Source organism: Perissodus microlepis, chromosome 11 (assembly GCF_051167445.1).
Source record: "Perissodus microlepis isolate ML-2025 ecotype Zambia chromosome 11, ASM5116744v1, whole genome shotgun sequence".
NCBI lineage: Eukaryota > Metazoa > Chordata > Actinopteri > Cichliformes > Cichlidae > Perissodus > Perissodus microlepis.
The window spans coordinates 22,334,789-22,355,279 of NC_140471.1; the positions used below are offsets into that span (position 1 = coordinate 22,334,789).

The following is a 20,491-nucleotide window of genomic DNA, read 5'->3' on the forward strand; positions in this document are numbered from 1 at the left end:
TGTAGAGATTTATTAACATTATTTATTTATTAAAATGTGCAAACAATGGATTTATAATACATAAAGGAAAGTAGAATCTGTATATTACTAACAAGCTTGAAATATTCAATATTTGGTTTGAACGAATTTATTCTTTAACAAAGCCTGAACTCTCTCAGGCAGCTTTCTTGCAATTTTAGTAGTCTTCAGGAGTATTTCTCCAGGCTTCTTGAAGATCATTCAAAGCTCTTCTTTGGATGTTGGCTGCCTTTTGTTCTGTTCTCTGTCAAGCTGATCCCACGCTGGTTTAATTAATGGTGAGGTCCGGGGTCTGGGGAGGCCGATCCACGACTGATGTCATGTGTGCTTTTACTACATTGGCAGTGTGTTCGGGATCATTGTCATGCCAAATATTGAAGCCGCTTCCAATCAGACTCTTTCCAGATGTTATTGAATGGTGGATCAATATGTGATGGTACTTTTCTCCATCTATAATTCCATCAGTTTTGATAATGGTGGTGATGATCAGAACCAAATATTGAAATTGTGATTCATCAATTCCATTCATCAATTCAATACCTGTTGTCATTCATTTTCGGTCCAGTTCTTGTGTAATTTGACACACCACAGCCTTTCTCCCTGTTTCCCTTCAATAAGAATGGCTTCTTGACACCCACCCTTGCACTGAGAGTTTTTCTGATGAGACTTCAGTGAACAGCAGATGGATTGACTGAAGGCCTAGCAGATTGGGACGTTGCTGGATTTTCCCCCGTTTCTTAAGGACATGGCTTTCAGATACTATTCATCTGCTGTACACAGTATTTAGCCTCCCACTCGTTAATCCAAGAATAAAAATAGCCATCACAGCAATTGTAAATGAACATAATAGGCGCCCTTTTTATACTAAGTAGTAAATAGCTGTCAAATGTAATTTTTCCCTCAAATGTTGTAGTTTTAGATGTTTACATAAAGTACTTCACAGCTGTTCTTAAGCTGAACATAATTTTCCCTGCTGAGTGTAATTTGGATGTAGATGTGTTCACAATTCGTAACAACACATAAAAAATAAACTACTCTGTTACATTTAAAATCCTTGCATTCACAATATTTCTTGACCTTAGAATACTGACAGATCGACTATAAAGTCTCTTATTTAAGAAGGATAACCAATAAACAACTGACGAATAAAAGTCAATCTTGCTGTGAAAAATGCAGTCGAGTACTTAAATACATTTAAAATATTTAAAAGGGGAAAAGTACATTACAGTAAACTACCCTGTCATCTATTTCATGATGTATCAGCCTTCATATCTCTCTAGACGAACTCAAGCTCTGGAGTTTAACTGCAGATTGAATTAATATTTATTATTTCATTTCTAAAAGGTGTATCTGCTTCACGTTGTTTGGATCACAGCGTTCTTTAAGGACTTCATTCATTTTTCTTTTATTTCCTTTATAAGTCCTCCCCATTGTTGGTACAAAAAAGGCTTGCCCCTTTTTGCTATTTAAATAAAGTTTCATCATCCCTCTTTCCATCACGCGCTCCCTCGCCGCATTGGTGAGAAGGGATGACGCGCATCCTGTACCTGCGAGGGATGCGTGCGTCTTTCGCCGGCTGGTCATGCGGCCTTGGGGGAAGGATGATGGGGATGCGGATGCCATGGCAACAAGCTGATTAGATTCCGACTATTATATGGACATTTATTTATTTAATATTTCATTTGCACGCGCTGGCTGCGCGCTTCTGCGGACGTGTCAGACCGACCTCTGAGTGTTGAGTCAGAAAAGGAAGTAAATTGAGCCGTAAACTGGACTCCATCTGCTCTGCACAATCTCCTGAGGACCAAGGCTCAACAAGTTGCTTTTTTTTTTTTTATTTAAGGAAGGTTTGAAATTCATGGGAGCGCACAGTTTTACCTCTGAGCGGCTTTCTTCGTTTAAATGTAGAGTCTGTAATCTGCCGTTGGTGCCATAAGAGGGGAAGGGACGCCGCCGTATCCCTGTAGACTGGACACAGTGTCATTGAAAAGTGAAGTGAAGTGCATGGCAGCGCCTGTATGTGAGGAAACATGGAATGTGGTGCGTCAGGCTGTGAGAACCTCATCAAGTTAATTGCGGTATCAGGTTTTTTGTTTTTTTGTTTTTTTTAAATAAAATAGCTTTTTTGTAAAGGAGGAAATCTGTCTGTGTTTCTGACTGCGCTTCAGTCGCGGTTAGATGGGTTTTCCGTCATGGTGAAGGTGTTTTTTCCCGCACGGATACTGAAAATGACAACGTGTGGCGGACTCAGTGAAAACATGGGCTAGACCTGGGGTATTCTGACTTCCTTCCCAGCCGTATTTGTTCCCGTTTTTCCTGTGTGCATGTGCCTGGTTGCTGGTCGAGTGCGTGTCCTTATGAATCAGTGCGTCTCGGAATGAGCGCTCGTTTGTGCCTTTTTTCGTGCGTCCTTTCTGTCCGTTAACAACCCATCCCTCCTAACAGAGTATCGAGTGTCCTTGTCTTTCATCCTCGGATGAATGTTCCCCAGTCTGACACCTTAGCGCCCAAAACATCTCTTACATAATGATATATGATGAAAGAGGCAAAGACTGGGAAGGCAGCCTGGACATATAGGCTACACGGACAGGACACGGACGGCCAATGAGCGTCGAGCGCTCTTATCTACAATAGACCGGGAATCCGGTGCCAATATGACCGGTGTCGGAGCGTTAAGGGCGACTGTGGAACGGAGAGGGAGGGCCTCGGGCGGAGAGCAGCGTTTCAAGGACGAGGAAGGAGGACTGGCAGAGAAACATCTGTAAGGACAAACGAGACTCTTTAAGAAAAGAGGAAAAGTGAAGCTGCTGGCGTCACAGTGATAGGGGGGGGGAAGATTTTTGTCTGGATGGGGCTTTTTCCAAGGGCACTGAGGTAAGGATGGCCACATCCGCGGAAAGAGGGCGGAAGACTCCGGGAGAATGACTGGAGACACACTGCACTTTTCTGTCGCTTCTTCAATTTAACATTCAGAGCGTCACTGACTTTCTCATCTATGTAACCTAGACAGGTCGACAGTACTGAATAGTTATTCTGAGGGGTGGGGGTCACAGGTTATATTGATCCTCCCCTCACACTCCTCCCCTTCCCTGAGTTGGGATGGATGGGGTGGCTGGAGGTGTGGGTACCCCTAGTAGCGCCGGGGGGTCCGGGGGTGACAGCCTGCCCAGGCGTAACGGAGGGGACTCGAAGAGGCGCAGTAAGGGCAGTTTGCCCTCTCCCGGCTACAGGCTGTCCCAGGCCTCGCTGGAGGGAGAAAAGGGCTCCTTTGGGGCAGATAGCACATCCTCAGGTGGACGCGGGCGTCGCCTCTCCATCATGAGCGCCTCCACCAGGGACGGCCTGCCCTTCCGTACAGCAGGCACTCCAACTACCCCGATTCCCTTGCCGCCTCCTCCGTCCTCCTCTTCTGGCACAGCCCATCCTCCTCCGCGATCAGTAGGCTTCGCCTCCCGTGCAGCCCTGGCCTCTACGTCCTCCACCGGGACCGGAGTCATGGTGGTGGCCACCGGTGCAGAGACCACCACAACCACAGCATGCAACACCAATGCAGCAGGAACCCCTGAGATGATGGGTCAGTCTAGCCTGGGTGGGTTTGGCATGGGATTGGACGGGGAAGATTACAGCAACTCCAACCAGAGCACCTTCATCCAGAGACAGTTTGGAGCCATGCTTCAGCCTGGGGTCAACAAGTTCAGTCTGCGCATGTTTGGATCGCACAAAGCTGTGGAACAGGAGCAGGAAAGACTGAAATCAGCAGGAGCGTGGATCATCCACCCCTACAGTGACTTCAGGTATGGAGCCCTCCCACACACACACACACACACACACACACACACACACACACACACACACACCCTCCACAGCAGCTGGTCACTCTGATGTTGGTTTGTGAATTAAATGCCACTTGTAGCATTTTCAATACAGATTATGTTTTTTCTGAGAAATGTGGATCAAAGCAAGTTGAATTCATGCTCACTTTTACAGAGCACACTTGAAGTATAATGATAGACAATTAACTAGAGAGAGAAAGAGAGAGGAAAAGGAAAACAGATCATGCATTAAGCAACCTCTTCACTTGTTAACAGGGGAAATGGGAAGGAGGACAACTGGGAAAGGAGAAAGAAATGCAGGAGGCTAAATATATATTCCCAGGGCACGTCAGTAGTGCATAGTAAGTTATGTCAGGGTTAGAGGAGAAGATGAAGCTTAAACTGGGGTTGTACAACAAAGACACAGCTACAGGTGCTCATGGAAAGAGCAGTGATCAGGGGCTAAGGTCTCCAAGATAGACAGAACGCTACAATGGCTGGTCTCCATTTCTAAGAGGAACATTTTATTATAGTAGCCTGTTGTTTCCTGGAAATAATCTTTTACAGATATAGACAAAAGGTGCACGTCCCTTTCCAAGTAACTTAGGTAAAAAGTTCAGTATGTTTTCATGTAAAGGTGGCTTAACCAAGCACAGCGCTCCCTGTTGGTGGCTTTACAGAGGGATTATCATTTTTCTGCCACCTGAGCTGAATAGTTAGTACAGGAATGGGTAAGCCGGGTTTGGTTACTCATTCCTAACGGGTTGTGAAAGATAAGTGCCCCTCCCTGAAACTGCTGGAGGTTTCTTCCTGTTAAAAGGGAGATTTCCTTCCCATTGTCTCCAAGTGCTTGCTCATAGGGGGTCGTCTGATTGTTGGGGATTTCTCTGTATTATTGTAGGGTCTTTACTTTACAATATAAAGCATCTTGAGGGGAGTGTTGTGATTTATACATCTCTCTCTCTCTCTCTCTCTCTCTCTCTCTCTACATATATATATATATATATATATATATATATATATATATATATATATATATGATGTACACAGTGGATTTTCATTAGGCTGTTTTTTATTGCAACTTTTTGAATGGAGGCCAGTATGGGAGATAAACTTCATGAGTGCCTGGCAGGCTATCCTTAACACTCCTGGCTAGATTGCATGCACCATTGCACATGTTAAATATGCATTATTATTTATGAGTTAATAGGCCAGGTATTCACAGAAAATCGCTCTCCATAATTGCATGTGCCTAAGATGTGCAGATGGACAGCAAAGGGAGAGGCAGCATTCATAATCTCCAGACAGACTGCAGCAACAATGGATGACTTGATCCCCAAGGCTCCTGGCCCACTTTTGTCTCATCAACCACACACAGGCACACACTGATTGTGTCATTTTGTATTGTCTGTCAATGTAATGATCACTCACAAGTGCTTCTTATGAGGCTGCTCGCAGGTAATGTGATGTAGGTAGTCAGCGAGGAAGGTGGGGCAAGATCGACAAAGAGTGTTGTGAATGGGTTTGTGTTTCATTGAATCTCAGCCTGTCCTGCATTAATTGATGTTCAACCAAGACATCTGATGAGTTAAATAGTCCTAATTAGCCCTTTGCAGAATTGCAATTGAATTTTAGTCAATTATGTATGGCATTCTAAATTATGAAAGTTGAGTATGCATTATGCATTATTCAGTCATCTAACTTTTCCGTTAAGTACCTGAAGAGGAACTTTGCAAGGCCGAGGCGCGAGAGACAAGAAGACAGATTACCTTCAGAGCTGCTTTATGTGTTTTGGCCCTGGCAGCCACTAGAATGTGTGGCAGCGCTTGTGCTCGTACATTTGGTCTGTCATTACTGAGTCTGCCGATAAGCTCCCACACCTTTCACCTCATTAAGAAAAGATGTGTTGCTGCTGCACCTATAAGAATACATAACAAGGGGCAGAAGAGGTGAAGAAAATACACATTGTGGCATGAGAAGCATACAAAGTGAGAGATGAAGGGTGGGGAGAGTTAGAAATAGAAGCAGAGTGAATTCATGTTGAATCAGGGATGCTGCTGATACATGTACAGTTGTCCTTGTTTGTCTGTATGTGCCGGGCTGGATGATGGGTGGAAACTTGCAAGGAGCTGACATCTGGCCAACCGCAAGCAGGGAACCAATCACAGGCAACACAGGACACACTTGGCCTCAATTACAGTAGATTTGGTTTTTTGGTATGACAACAGCTGAGCAGGTAGATACAGGTCGGTTACCCTCCACCACCTGTTCGTGTTCAAAATGGAATACTGATGAGGTTACAGAGACCAGCTTTGATTGCATTTGCAATTCCTGTGTGTGTATAAGCATGTGCGAGTGCAGTTCACAAGTGCACACTATATGCATTTATACCTGAATGAACCGCGCAGTACACAGCTCCTGGTGTTTCACCAGGTGGAAAATTCGAGAAACCAGGTCGTGTCAGGTATTTATTCTGATTTTTAGTTTGGCTGTCACATCTTCTTGTCTGTTTGGGTCTTCCCTTCTTCATTCAGGTTTGAATCAGCTGTCACATCCCCATGGAAACAGTAGGCTGTAGTACATAGAAGCAGAGTAATGTGCAGTGTACATGGACAGTGTCACCTAGTATTTTACTCAGCAAACTAAAACAATGTATAAAATCCACATTTTAATCTGTGAAACCTGTATGATACATACAAGATTGCAAGAATAAATATATTTTCTTAAGTTAAAGATGAGAAATACATAATTCCCTGAAGGGTAATGTACTATATCGAGCAGTAGGAGTAAGTACTCAGTAAGTACTCGAGCAAAAGCAAGTCCATTAGAAGAAAAGGCCAAACATGAATGTTACTGTTTCATTGCATGAAAGGAATAAGAAAAAAGAAACTGACTTGATGTAAGAGGAATATTTCTTCAGGTGAATTGCTAACAAGTCACCATCTAACATTTCAGATTGTGAGCTGTTAGCTGGTACTGTACAGACATTTAAAAACAAGGAAATAAACAAATAATAAAATAGATTAGATTAGATAGCTCAAGGAGCAAATGCACATTAAAATATATTCAAGTACCTCAAAATACTAGAGGTCAGAGGAGAATGGCCAGCCTGGTTTGAGCTGATAGGAAGGCAACAGTAACTCAAATAACCACTTGTTACAAGCAAGATATGCAAACGAGCGTCTCTGAATGCACAGCATGTTGAACCTTGAAGCAGATGGACTACAGCAGATCAGGAACACACTGGGTGCCACTCCTGTCAGCTAAGAACAGGAAACTCAGACTGTACATCAGAAGGTTGTAAAAATGTTTTCTGGTCTGATGAGTCTCAATTTCTGCTCAGACATTCAGATTGTAGGGCCAGAATTTGGCATAAACAACATGAAAACATGGATCCATCTTGCCTTGTATGGTCCAGGATGGTGGTGGTGTGATAGTTGTGGCACAGTTTGAGTCCCGTTGTACCAGCTGAGCATCATTTAAGCACTCCTTAGTTTTGTTCGTGACCATGCCCAACCCTTTATGATCACATTGTACTCATCTGCTTCCAGCAGGATAATGCGCAGTACCACAAAGTTCAAATCACTTCAAACTGCTTTCTTATAAATGAAGATGAGTTCACTGTACTTAAATGGCCTCCACCGTCACCAGATTCCATTTCCAATACAAGCACCTTTAGGATGTGGTGGAACAGGAGATTTATTCATGAATGTTCAGCCAACAAATCTGCAGCATGCGTGATGCTGTCATGCCAACATGGAGCAAAATCTCTGAGGAATGTTTCCAGCACCCTGTTAAATCTATGCTTCAAAGAATTAAAGCAGTTCTGGAGGCAAAAGGGGGTCCAATCTAATACTAGGAAGGTGTACCTAATAAATTGTACACTGTATATGTACTAGCATTTTCCACCTATAATACAGCGCTGACACAAACAATATTTTCCATAATCTGTAAATTAGATGTGGAAATCAGAGCATAATCTTCAATATGATAAAATCACAATATGTGGCCTACAATAACAGTAATGTCATAATATATTTATGCTGTGATACTCATGTATATCATGTGGTAACACAATCATCTATGACACATAACAATATTTTAAGAGGAAGAAAATCTCAGTGGGTAAAATATTGGAATTATATATGAATTCACTCAGCCATGACGTTTGTGTGTTTTATCACTATAACTTAATTTTGGTAACCTGTCAGAGTTAATTAGCTGTCTGATTTGTTCCCCACCCCCGCTCCCCGTGACTTTCTTCTTTGCTGCAAATTCTGTGTTACCACAAGGAGTCATGAGCTAGTGACTATAGTAAGTTAAATTTACTGGGGAGTCAGTTTCAGAGCGCCTACATATTTTAATTTAAATATTGACATAATATTGATGTAGATGTCGACAAATGCATCGCAAGAGGAGGAACAATCATTTTACTGTGTCCATGGAATGTTTTTCCAAGCAGTTAATCAATAATCAGTGGTTGGATGATCAGTTAGTCACTGGTTGAGGATTATTTTATGCTGATCAGTTAGTCACTTCAGTAGAGACATTATTAAGTGTCTAATTTGGTTAAAAGGGCAAAAGCAAAGTCCACACGTCAATGTTAAATTAATTGTTTTAAAAGTAACCTCTCTAAGGTTTTCCATGGGAGCCTCATTAGGTACAGGATTATGGTTCATATTGTATACGGGGTCCTGACAGGCATGAGGTAATTTACAGACATGTTCCCACAGTCAGAGTTAACAAGGCGAGTTCTCCAAGTCAGGAGTAAATCGCCTTCACTGCTACGACAACTGCAAGAGCGACCATGTTGCTGTAAATAATCCCTGCGTGTTTGTTGCCAGTGATTATGAAGCAATACATCTGTCAGTGTAAGTGACAAAGTCAGACAGAAGAGTGTGTGGGGCGAGCAATGACTCATGCATGCTTAATATTCATCAGTCTAGTGGTAGCATCACACCATGAGGTTCTGTTACTAAATTGGTGCTCCATAGCAATCGACCGCAGAGCTTGAGTGTACTTTGTCTAAAAAAAGAGACACTGTGTGTGTAAATGAGCGAGACGGAGACAGCGTGAGGATGCAAGAATAAGCAAGTCATTGATAACGCGTTGGCTAAAGGGCTTAGCAGAAACGAGAGAGAGAGATGACACGAATCATCTCCCGATGATTGGATCGGCTCTTCTGTCATACTTTAATCACTTTCAGCATCCAAATGACATGAGTGATCGCCTGCTTTTTTTTCCGAGACGGCTACATCACGGAGTCCTCCAGCATGACATTCAGATTGATGAGGCCTCCCAAGGTTACTGATCGTTTGCCTCCCTCTGTTCTTCACTGTCTTCCTCCTTTTCTCAAATCACTTCTGCTTTTTTTTTATTAGTATGAAGCACAGGTGCTTTATCTTGCCAAAGCAAAGGATGAAACTGTCTTGAGGGAAACATTCATATCTACTACAGCCTGACTTATATTACCAGGAGGACTGCACTTGTTATTGTCCTGGCTCACAGATGAGAATAAGCACAGATTATTTAAAAAACAAAAACACACACTTTCTGCTCTCAAACATGTACAAACACCTGTTTGAACACATTTGTAGCTTTATGAAAGTTTTTAAAATCTTACAGAAATCTTAGTAGAAATGTGAATTTTTAAAAGGTCGGGGTGGTTATCAGGTACGAGAGAGCTGGCCAGTTGCATTTTGAGAAGTGCCCTTCAGTTTGCAAGTTGGAGAACTGAATATTACAAGTTCAATTCAATTCAATTCAATTCAATTTTATTTATATAGCGCCAAATCACAACAAAAGTCGCCTCAAGGCGCTTCAAAGATGGGCCCTGCTTTTCACAGAGAGGCCTCTCCTGCTTTCACTGAAGTTTTATCAGAATGGTGGCAAATTTCTTGCAGTAACATCTCCCATAGGCACTTGCATCTGCCCCTCCAACTTTGGGACCACCAATGTTGTATAACTGTGCCAGTAGCATCTTTTAACCACTAGCAGCAGTCTTTCTTTTTTTAATCTGGTGGAAATGCATTTAACAAGTTCTAGAAAATCCAATGGCACCAAGTCGGTGGGGAAGCTTTAAGAACGTGATACCATCTTGCCCTCAGGTGCTTCAACTTTGACCAATCTTGTTTTGATGTGTCTCTTTGAACTTATGGAAATGTAAAATTGAATCAGAGTTGTGCCCCTTTGAATCTAATTTTTCAGGATTATGTGTTTAGGATGGGAATGTAAAAATGGACGGATGCTTGGCTCTGCCTTTTGCAATGTGGAGCAACACAAGAGGAAGACACGGCGCCCTGATTCAGCCAAACAACATTATTTTTAAATGAATATGCAGGAAACGTAGCATTATCCACATCAAGTGCAGGATACAGTCTTTTTTTTTTCTTTTTTTTTTACAGTAGGAATTTTGACTCATCACAGTAGAAGAAGCATGCTCTAGGCTCTCTCATCTTCCTGTACACAAATCACATATAACATTATGACCACCTGGATAATATTGTGTTGGTCCCCTTTTTGCAGCCAGAGAAGGCCAGACCCATCCTCCCACTAGAGTCCATGCCTTGATGGGTGAAGGTGTGGTATCTGGCACTAAGGCCAATCAACACCTCAATCTCAATGTGCTCCTTAAATCATTCCTGAACAATTTTTGCTTAGTGGCAGGGGGCATTGTCCTGCTGCAAGAAACCACAGGCCATCGAGGAATATAATTTCCATTAAAAGGTTCAATTAAATTTTATTTATATAACACCAAATCACAACAGCAGTCATCTCAAGGAGCTTTATATCGTAAGGTAAAAGTCCTACAATAAAAGAGAGAGAGCCTCAATCAAATATCCCCCTCTGAGAAAACACTTAGTGGCAGTGGGAAAGGAACGAACTTCAGAAAGAACCAGGTTCAGGGAGGAGCAGCCATCTGCCGCAACAAGTTAGGTGGGAGGGGAGGAAGACCAGACAAAACACACACTGAGGAAGAGAGCCAGAGATTAATAACTAATGATTAAATGCAGACCATAGTATACATGGTCTCCAACGATGCTTAGGAAGGTGGCAAGTGTCAAAGTAAGAGCCACACGGACCAAAGGTTTCCTAGCAGATCACTGCCTCTGCTGGACTTCTTCCCATAGTACTTCCTGATGCCATATATTAAAGCACATGCACCATGTAAAAGAAGACGTCATTCATCAGAAGAGGCCTCCTTCTTCCATTGCTCTGTGTTCCAGTTCTGATGCTGGCATGCCCATTGTTGGCTTTTTCAGTGGTGGACCGGAGTCAGCATGGACACCCTGACCCTGGTCTGTGGCTATTCAGCCTTATACCCAACAAATTCTGACATCTTTCTATCAGTCAGCATCAACTTTTCAGCTCGTCTGCTGGATCCAACCACGCTGCCCAGCGTTTACGCCCCTGCATCACCACTGCTCCTTCCTTGGACCACTGCATACCAGGAACACCCCAGCCATTTTTGTCTCACCGTTCGGCTCTCGTCAAACTCACTCAAATCCTTACACTTACCCATTTTTCTTGCTTCTAACACATCAATTTTGAGGACAAAATATACACTTGCTCCCTGATATATCCCACCCACTAACAGGTGCCATGATGAAGAGATAATCAGTGTTATTCACTTCACCTGCCGGTGGTCAAAATGTTATGCGTGATTGCTACACTTCACCACACTGTCATTTCACAAAGAGCTTATAAGCAGGTTCACTCTTGAAAAGTGACAAAGTGACACATACAGATTTCAGTCGCAGTGAATACTAATCCTGTTCAGTTTTGAGTATTCTGTTAATGCTCATCATTTGAGCTGCTCACAGGTGACAAAACCGTGGTGTCTCTGTTTGTAAAATCATGTTAATAAAGATTTCAGTAATACTGACTTATGCTAAACATACATATAGATGAAGCTTATATTGGTCCCAGTAAAGAAAAAAAGAGAAATTTCGCTTACATTAATATTTAATATTTCTGTTTTTGCTTTGCGAAGTGCTGCTAAACCTCTTTTACCACAACATCAAAGTCTTTTTTCTGTTTTGAAATGAGCATGTGAGTCAGCATATTCAACTGGTTAAGATACTGCCAAAGTGTGCAAAGCTGTCTTCAATCCAAACAGCAGCTTGAGATGTTTTTGCCTTTATTTTAAATTCTATTTGTGCTATTTGGCAAACCTTTTAAAACAACAAGACAATATAAGAAAATAAAGAAACAAGAAACGAAGATGGAGAGACCAGAGGTAAATAAAGAGTAACTGTCCATCGTTATCTTTTTAGATTCTACTGGGACCTTTTGATGTTACTGCTGATGATGGGAAACCTAATCATCCTGCCAGTGGGCATCACGTTCTTTCGAGACGAGAACACTCCTTCATGGATCATCTTTAACGTGGTCTCGGACACTCTCTTCATGGTCGATTTGGTCCTTAACTTCAGGACCGGCATCGTCAAGGAAGACAACACTGAGATATTACTCGACCCGAGGTTAGAAGGAGCATTTATGTGCATGTGTGTGTGTGTATTGTCTGGAATATCAGTGCAGCAGGCCCAATGCCATAAATTTAAATTTGCTCTTCTGGCCATCTGCTGGGTTTGTGTTCAAACAAATTAATGTGTGAGATGTGAAAAGGTGATGTGAGGCCAGTGGCAGAGCTTTGTTCAAATCCCACTGTGTTCCTGTTGAATATTTATGAGGAAGGTTTCATGCCAAGCAAATGTTGAACTCTCTTCCACGAGACTAGACTACCTAATGAGGAATGACACTGGTCTTCCATCTCACTCTAACGTCAGGGCGATTCGCCAGAAATACCTGAAGAGCTGGTTCCTCGTGGACTTTGTGTCATCCATCCCGGTGGATTACATCTTCCTAATGGTGGACAGTCTAGACTCAGAGGTCTACAGGACGGCCAGGGCGCTGCGGATAGTCCGCTTCACCAAAATCCTGAGCCTGCTTCGGCTCCTGCGCCTGTCCAGGCTCATCCGCTACATCCACCAGTGGGAGGAGGTGAGAAGCACAAACTCAGATATTTGTGGAAAAGATTTAATATTTAAGGCATGACTCATCAGAAGCCCCTTTTGTATGAAACAACATGCTTGGAGGGCAGAGGCACCCCTGTTTTGGATGTGCTGCTGATCAAGAGGCTTTTAGGGATAAAAAAAATCTAAAACCCCATTTGCTCTCTTTAACCTCACTTATTTTTACATCCTCTTCTTTCTCAGATCTTCCATATGACCTATGACCTTGCCAGTGCTATGGTAAGGATAGTAAATCTAATTGGCATGATGCTGCTGCTGTGCCACTGGGACGGCTGTCTCCAGTTTTTGGTCCCCATGCTGCAGGACTTCCCTCCTGACTGCTGGGTTTCTAAGAACGTGATGGTGGTGAGTCTCTGTGTTATTTTTAATATGTTTCAGTGAACGACTTTATTGTCAGGCCAACAGACGCAGGATGTGACGTTCAGGCTGAGCTGAATGAATCACACAAAACCCTATCTGGATTGTTTGAACAGCGTGCGCAATATTTGTTTGAGATTGAAGCAAACCGCTGCTTCTGAAAAGACTCACTGTTTATCAGATTTGCCATGCTTTGCCCCTTCTCTGTGTTAACTGGCTCATGCAGCAACATGTCCAGTTGGAATAAGATTGACTGTAATTAAAAACCTCCGAGAGATCAGGTGTAGGTGTGAATGAGCTCAATCTGTGGAAGGCCTGGGGACCTGCTGGAGATTTTGCATGAAAGCATACAGACTCAGATATTCAGCTGACTCATGTCTTGCAGTTGCCTGTGTGATGGTTGCTAAGCAGACTGATGCTGGGATTTTCCCCAGAGAAGGTCCCCTTGTCCAATGGACCATTAACGTCTTAGTATAATTGGACTCATATACAAACACACACGCACACATAGAGGCGGCTCATTTTATTGTCAGTCTTTAGAACATTTATTTAATAATGCAAGATGACGGCTCTTTTATTGTTTTATATGTAGCGCAGCTGCTCGATTTTATGATTTTGGTCAGCACACTGGCTTTCGGCACTTAAATTGCTCTCCTGCATTATGTTATGATCTCAGCTGTATTTTCTAAAATGGTTTGGCTGAGCCACTCAGAGGGGAAAACGCTCCCGTAACCCGACTAAAATAAGAACAGTTCAAGGCTCCAGCGTCTCTGTAATTAACGCTTGAAACTTGTTTTATTCCTCTGTCACCCTTCCTCTCTTCCTCTCCCGCTCACAGAACGACACATGGGGTGTGCAGTACTCCTATGCTCTGTTCAAAGCCATGAGCCACATGTTGTGTATCGGCTATGGTGCCCAGGCTCCCGAGGGGATGACTGATGTGTGGCTCACCATGCTCAGTATGATTGTAGGCGCCACCTGCTATGCCATGTTCATCGGCCACGCCACCGCTCTGATCCAGTCACTAGACTCATCGCGGCGACAGTATCAGGAAAAGGTGAAATATGACGCTTGTTTATGAGTGTCGTATGACTGTGGGTGCTTCTGACTATGTAGATCTACAAGCCATCCAGGTGGGTCCGTTCTAGCCTGCAGCCTTTAGGTCGACTCTCCTTGTTCAGACTTTAAACTTTGTTCAATTTTTTTGTCTGGGGTTTCAATTACTATTATAAGCGGTATGCTGGTTTTAATTAATGCTGAAGTACTTGAATGCTGATGGTAAGATTCACAATTTAAAATGAAACAAAAAAATATTCCAAATTCTTAAATTTGAGCCCCAAACCAACAAATCTTTGCATGAAGCCAGTGCAAGGGGAAGCATAGATCACTGTGAGAAAAATGTGTGGAAAAAACAAGTTTGTGATTTATGTTGGAAAAAAAAACAAAGAGTTTGCTAAAGTTATCACAGTGACCTTTGTTTTACTAGAAATCAAAATAGGCCCTTTTTAGTGTTAATGATTAATACAAACTGTGGGAGGCATGAACTTTTTTAGCTCCTAAAGAGGACCCTGCCAGAAAAAGTCAGATAACCACGGGAGTAGTGTTTTTCAATTTGGGGATGAACCTAGCAAAGGGGTCAACAGATAAACTAGAGTTCAAAAAAGGGGAAAAACATTTCAACATATTTCTAACACCCGGAAGTACGCTCTAGTAAGATAAAGTATTTAAGAAGTTGGTGTCTGAAATCACTGAAGTTCTTCTGCATAATAAATATAGGCATATAATGAATTAGGGTAATTCACATTGTACAGTTAAAAACAATATTATGCCCACAGTGTTGAAGAGATCGTAACTTCCCACTGGAGCTGTGAGTCAACATTCGTAGATTTGAAATTATACCTCACAATGGCTGTGCAAAGTGATGATAGTTACTATCTAACATATATACATCTCACTGTCTGAGTATCTATTGAGGCACTGACCCACACACACCAACACAAACATATCAAACTGAGGTCACATTTCAAGGTTGATTCTGAGGTAAAATTTCTAAAGAATGTATTTCCACAGTCTGCGTGTACTCTTCTCTTAAAGTGAATGTGTTTGTGCCTTCGTTATTGCAGTACAAGCAGGTGGAGCAGTACATGTCGTTCCATAAGCTCCCGGCAGATGTTCGGCAAAAGATCCATGAGTACTACGAGCACCGCTTCCAGGGAAAAATGTTCGATGAAGAGAACATCCTGGGAGAACTTAGTGAGCCGCTAAAAGAGGTGATAAACTCACAAACACCCACACCATCACACATACATGCCGTAGATGCTGTGTTCATGCCTGCAGCAGATCTCTGACTAGCACTCCCTCCTCTCTTTATCCCTTCTTCCTCTTTGTTTAGGAGATAGTCAGCTTTAACTGCCGCAGCCTGGTTGCTAACATGCCGCTGTTCGCCAACGCTGATCCCAACTTTGTGACCGCTGTACTTACCAAGCTCCGCTTTGAAGTGTTTCAGCCATCAGACTTCATCATCCGTGAGGGCACAGTTGGACGTAAGATGTACTTTATCCAGCACGGACGTGTCAGCGTGCTGACCCGTGGCAACAAGGAGACCAAGCTGAGTGATGGGTCTTACTTTGGAGGTGAGGATGTTTTGGTGTCTCGTTAAACAAGAAGGAGAAGGTTTTGGAGGGTGGAGCAGAAGCAGAAGATAGCAGTAGTTTTTTCTGTGGTTGGTTTTGCAGAACTACTGTATATACTGCAATTTCCCTATTGTATTGATAAAACTGTCCTCTAATTGTCAGAGATCTGCTTATTGACTCGAGGACGGAGGACAGCCAGTGTCCGAGCAGACACATATTGCCGTTTGTACTCTCTCAGTGTGGACAGCTTCAATGAGGTTCTGGAGGAACACCCGATGATGCGACGTGCCTTTGAAACTGTTGCAGCTGACCGACTGGACCGTATTGGTAACTTGTGGTTTTTGAATTGCTACATACATTTGTTTTTTCAATACTGACAATACCAAATACTTGCAGATATCACAGGCCCTTTGTTAGGATTGTTCAAGCCGCCAAAAGATCAGGAGTCCTCTTTGAATACAAGCTGTAAGAATTAAAAGTAAAAATAATTCAGGATTAGAAATCTTTGTAATGTAAAAAAACAGGAAAACGCTTGAGGCTAAAACTCCAGCTACGTGACAGCTTTACCTACTTTAAAAGATATCATTCCTTTAGGCATTCCGTTTTGTCAAGCTCAGTATCTCAGGTTACAAAGACATGTTGAAGATTTTATTTCACATTTGCTCTTTCTTTTTCTCCTCTACAGGCAGGAAGAACTCCATGCTCACGCGGAAGTCGTCCCAGGGCGGTTCTCTTGGTGGCAGCATGGGTCGTGGTGGAGGCCGGGGTGGGGGGGGTCCAGGAGGTGGTGGTATGACAGCAGGAGGTCTGGGTTCCTGTGACAGCATGCTGGTGCAGCAGATTGTTAAACACGACAGCATGCCAGCCATGCAGGATGCCATCGTGGCCGCTGCTGCCGCTGGAAGAAGTGGCACGGTATCTCCTCGGCCACGCCCCGTCATCTGGGCGCCGCTGGTCCATGCTCCCCTGCAGACTGCGGCTGCAACAAGTAATGTAGCCATTGCCCTCATGCACCAGCAGCAACAGCAACAGCAGCAGCTTCAGCAGCTGCAGCAGCAGCAGCACGCTCTTGGAGGAGCTTTTTACCTTCCCTCCCCTCTCATCTCCCCCTCTCCCTCCTCCTCTTTCCCTCTTTCTTCTCCTCGTGCTCCTGTGTTGCAGCCCCTTCGCCCCTCTGTGAGCTCTCTCATTGGGATGATGGCGATGGGAGGAATAGGTGGCTTGTCGCCAAGAGGATTTCCTGTCTCCCCCTCAACCATGGGCCCTCCTGGTGGGGTGACATCACCTCCTGTTGCTAAAACTCCACCCACTTCAGCCTCCTCTGTCCCAACTTCTGTCCAACAAGGAAGGAATCTCCATTACAGCCTCCGACTTCAGGCAGATCATCCCTCAGCAATTTCTGGATCTCTTGGAGCCCCAACAGGAGGAGGAGGAGGACCAGCTGCACCTCCCCACAAAACACCAGCCGCCAATCCGCCTGCCTCCAGTGGCCCATCAGATGGCAACACTTCGCTTACAGCTCAGCAAGGGGCAAAAGAGGCTCTGTTACGTCATGGAGGAAACACTTCACAGGGTCTCCCAGCACTGGGTAGACTCACCCAGGAAGCCAGGCTGCTCTCAGCCTCACAGCCCACCCTGCCTCATCGCTCTTGGGCTGCAGTGCAGCCTCACCCTCCTCTTCACCGGAAGGCCTCTGGCGGTAATTTGCTAGCAGCTCCGTTTCTGGCAGGGCAATTAGCCAGGGGAAGCAGTGCAGGCCTGCTGACCTCTAATCCTTCAGTACAGCTGGTGACAAATATGCCATTTAATGCACAAACACAAGCACAGGGCACAGTTCCTGTCCAGCCCACTATAGCACAGACTGTATACACACAGTCTGCAGCTCACACTGCCTCTGCTGCCACAGCTGCACACATGCCTTCTACATCTTCTGTGCCAGCATCTTCCTCTCCTCCAAAGCATACCCCACTCTCCTCTGCCACCCCTTCCCCTGCACCCACTCCTTCATCTCCTACACCTATTCTTTCCCAGACTCCTCGACCGAAACCAATCCCAATGACCCCTTCCCGCTCCTCCTCTCCTCCTCTCTGCTCCACCCCTCCATCGGCAGGAACAAGCCCACTGTCGCTCTCTTCAATTCCTCGTCCCAAACCGATTCCTACACCCTCTTCCCGCTCGTCCTCTCCCTCTCCATCTTCCACGCCACCTCCATCCTCTGTTTCTACCCCTGTTCCACTACCTCAGCCTTACGGGACCAGATCCTCACTCACATCCTCTTCTCCCCCTTCCTCTTTGGTTTCATCTTCTCCGCCCCACCCCCAGAGCCCAAGAGCGAAGGCATCCAACACACCACCATCTGCTTCTCCATTGTCGGGTGCCAGCCCTGCCTTGACTCCAGTCCCTTCTCCCACTCAAACAACCCGCACCCGAACATCTACCCCCTCCCAAACGCCTACTCAAGCCAGCACACCGGGTACCCCTACCCAGACCTTCACCCCAACACCTTCCTCATCTCCCATCCCTCTTACATCGGTCCCCTCCCTGAGTAAATGCCACAGTCCAACACCTTGTCTCCAGGCCTCAGTCTCCAGCTCAGCTAGAGTCCCCACTTCAAGCCAGATTCCTAAACAGGTCTCACCTCTCACCCCAACCCAAACTTCAACTCTGTCCCAAACACCTGCTAGCACTAACGCTCCAACTAAAGTAACTTTTTCAGTTAATCCTGTAAAGCAAACATCTCCTGTCCCAACTCCAAGCTCCACTGCCAAACAAATCACACCCACAGCCTCCTGCTCAACAATTTTATGTCCAAACCAGAGCTCCACAAAGCCCCCCTCTCTTTCTACCCCCTCCAGCACCACCACCAGCACCTCTCCTTGTGTTCAGCCGGCCTCTTCTAACCCCCCAAAACAAATACCAAGCACCATGGCTGCCCCTACCCAGTCCACAAAACTCAATACTCGTTCCACCCCTGTCCAGACCACACAAGCATCCACCACTGCACCCACCCAGTCGGCACACGCAGACTCCCCTGCCAAATCCACCTCTCCTAAAGGTGGACAAAAAGACCCTCAGCTGTCACCAGGCAGAAAAGACTCAGAGGGACTACGACACAAACTGCCCGCCAACATGTAAAACATAAAAAAATTTAAAAATTAAAAAAAAGATGAGGAGGAAAACCTCATAAAATGTTGGACTTTGTGTTGTGGTGGGTGCCTGAATAGCAGAGCCATGGATATGCAGAGTTGTGTCAGAGTTGGCACCAGACAAGCCGTGATCTCACGAGGACAGATACATGTTTGCATTCACTCTAGGATGTGATTGTCTTAGAATATCAGGTGTTCACGTGACTCACAGCCAAGCCATCGATCAAGGATCCAGGAGAAAGACTTTAGGGGTCCGCAGAGGGGTTGATAAGGCAGAGTCTAAAAAAACCATCCAAATGTATACATACATATCTGTGTTAGTGATTGTTGGAGCAAGCTGGGGAGCTGAAGTGGAAATATGCTGCAGTGTATCTACACAATAAAATGGGAAGAAAACAACGTCTGGGAGTCTGGAAAAAAAATTAGAAGCTAATGAAAAAAAGCAATACTTGTGACGCATTTTTCTCACTAATTAAACAGGAAATTTCCTTGACAATAATAATGAATGTGGGAAGATATTAATCGTTTTCCTGTTTGAAGGAAAGTCACGATGACAAGATGCAGGCAATAGAGCAGATACTTCCTTGTTTCCAGCTCCAACTCCCTCTTGCCTCCCATTCTTCACCAAAGTGTAATATTTTCTCATCAGAATAATAATAATTATACTGATATAGCGTTTAAAAAGCACTGTAAAGTCAATATTCATATGAATTTGAAAAATTAGGAGCAGTCCACTTGTAGTTTTGTTGTCCCAGGTGCGTGGTGTTTAGTTTTTGAACAATACAAACCTTTTAAATCTACATGTTCGCTTTGACAGCTTCTGTAAATTGTATTTTTTTTCTTCTCTGTGTGTGCGTGTGTGCGTGCGTGTGTGTGACACACAATACTGCTCTGCTGTGCATTGTGGTTCACTTGATTTCTTTCTTTCTCCACCCATCTCCCTGTACTGTAAATACGTGCCTCTCTGTGGGTCTGTTGTGTGCTTCCTCACTCCTCGGTCTCTTTGTCTTTCATCTCGTGTCTGTCTAGCTGCCTTTCATCTGATTTCACAGCTCTGGTCGCTAACTGTTTCTTTGACGCTCATAGACTCACTCCCTTTCTCTCAGTTTGCCCGACACTTTGCTCTCTGCTGCCGTCGGCCTCATGTTCAATTAGCGGTTTCCTTCTTCTGTCGCCCTATGACACTGTTTCAGCACAGTTTCCAGTGATGTTTGATGTTTTCTGTGGGTAGCAACAAGGCATTTCTGTCTTAATCCCTGATACCATGTTGCCTAGACGATATATTTAAGGACCAAATGTTTTATTTTTTATTTATCACAGCTTTAGCTTTTGGAAAGAAAAGACGGCTAATAGTGCTGCCAAACTGATGATCATGAGTGTGACACTGAGGGTGATGATTTTCTGCTTGTGATGAAGATGATGCTGACATGATGATGATGATGGTGTATAGCTGGATGTAAGAATAAAGTGGATTTAGGTATCATCTTGTC

The 20,491-nt window shown here is 44.1% G+C and overlaps 1 protein-coding gene across 1 annotated transcript; it reads left to right on the forward strand.

The window, feature by feature from the left end:
- Positions 1–1,485: 1,485 nt before the first annotated feature.
- On the forward strand, positions 1,486–20,491 carry LOC146377790 (uncharacterized). The gene is made up of 9 exons (XM_084943604.1): positions 1,486–3,812; positions 12,107–12,313; positions 12,620–12,833; positions 13,049–13,210; positions 14,061–14,279; positions 15,346–15,492; positions 15,615–15,855; positions 16,018–16,182; positions 16,541–20,491. Exons 1-9 carry the CDS (start codon positions 3,118–3,120, stop codon positions 18,988–18,990), a joined length of 4,500 nt encoding a protein of 1,499 aa, XP_084799730.1. The 5' UTR covers positions 1,486–3,117; the 3' UTR covers positions 18,991–20,491.

Excerpts from the sequence above, each read along its gene's own strand:
- LOC146377790 (XM_084943604.1), top strand. The coding sequence starts at position 3,118 with ATGGATGGGGTGGCTGGAGGTGTGGGTACCCCTAGTAGCGCCGGGGGG. Across the intron at positions 12,314-12,619 it reads GAGATATTACTCGACCCGAG|GGCGATTCGCCAGAAATACC; the intron begins GTTAGAAGGAGC and ends CTCTAACGTCAG. Across the intron at positions 15,493-15,614 it reads TTAGTGAGCCGCTAAAAGAG|GAGATAGTCAGCTTTAACTG; the intron begins GTGATAAACTCA and ends CTCTTTGTTTAG.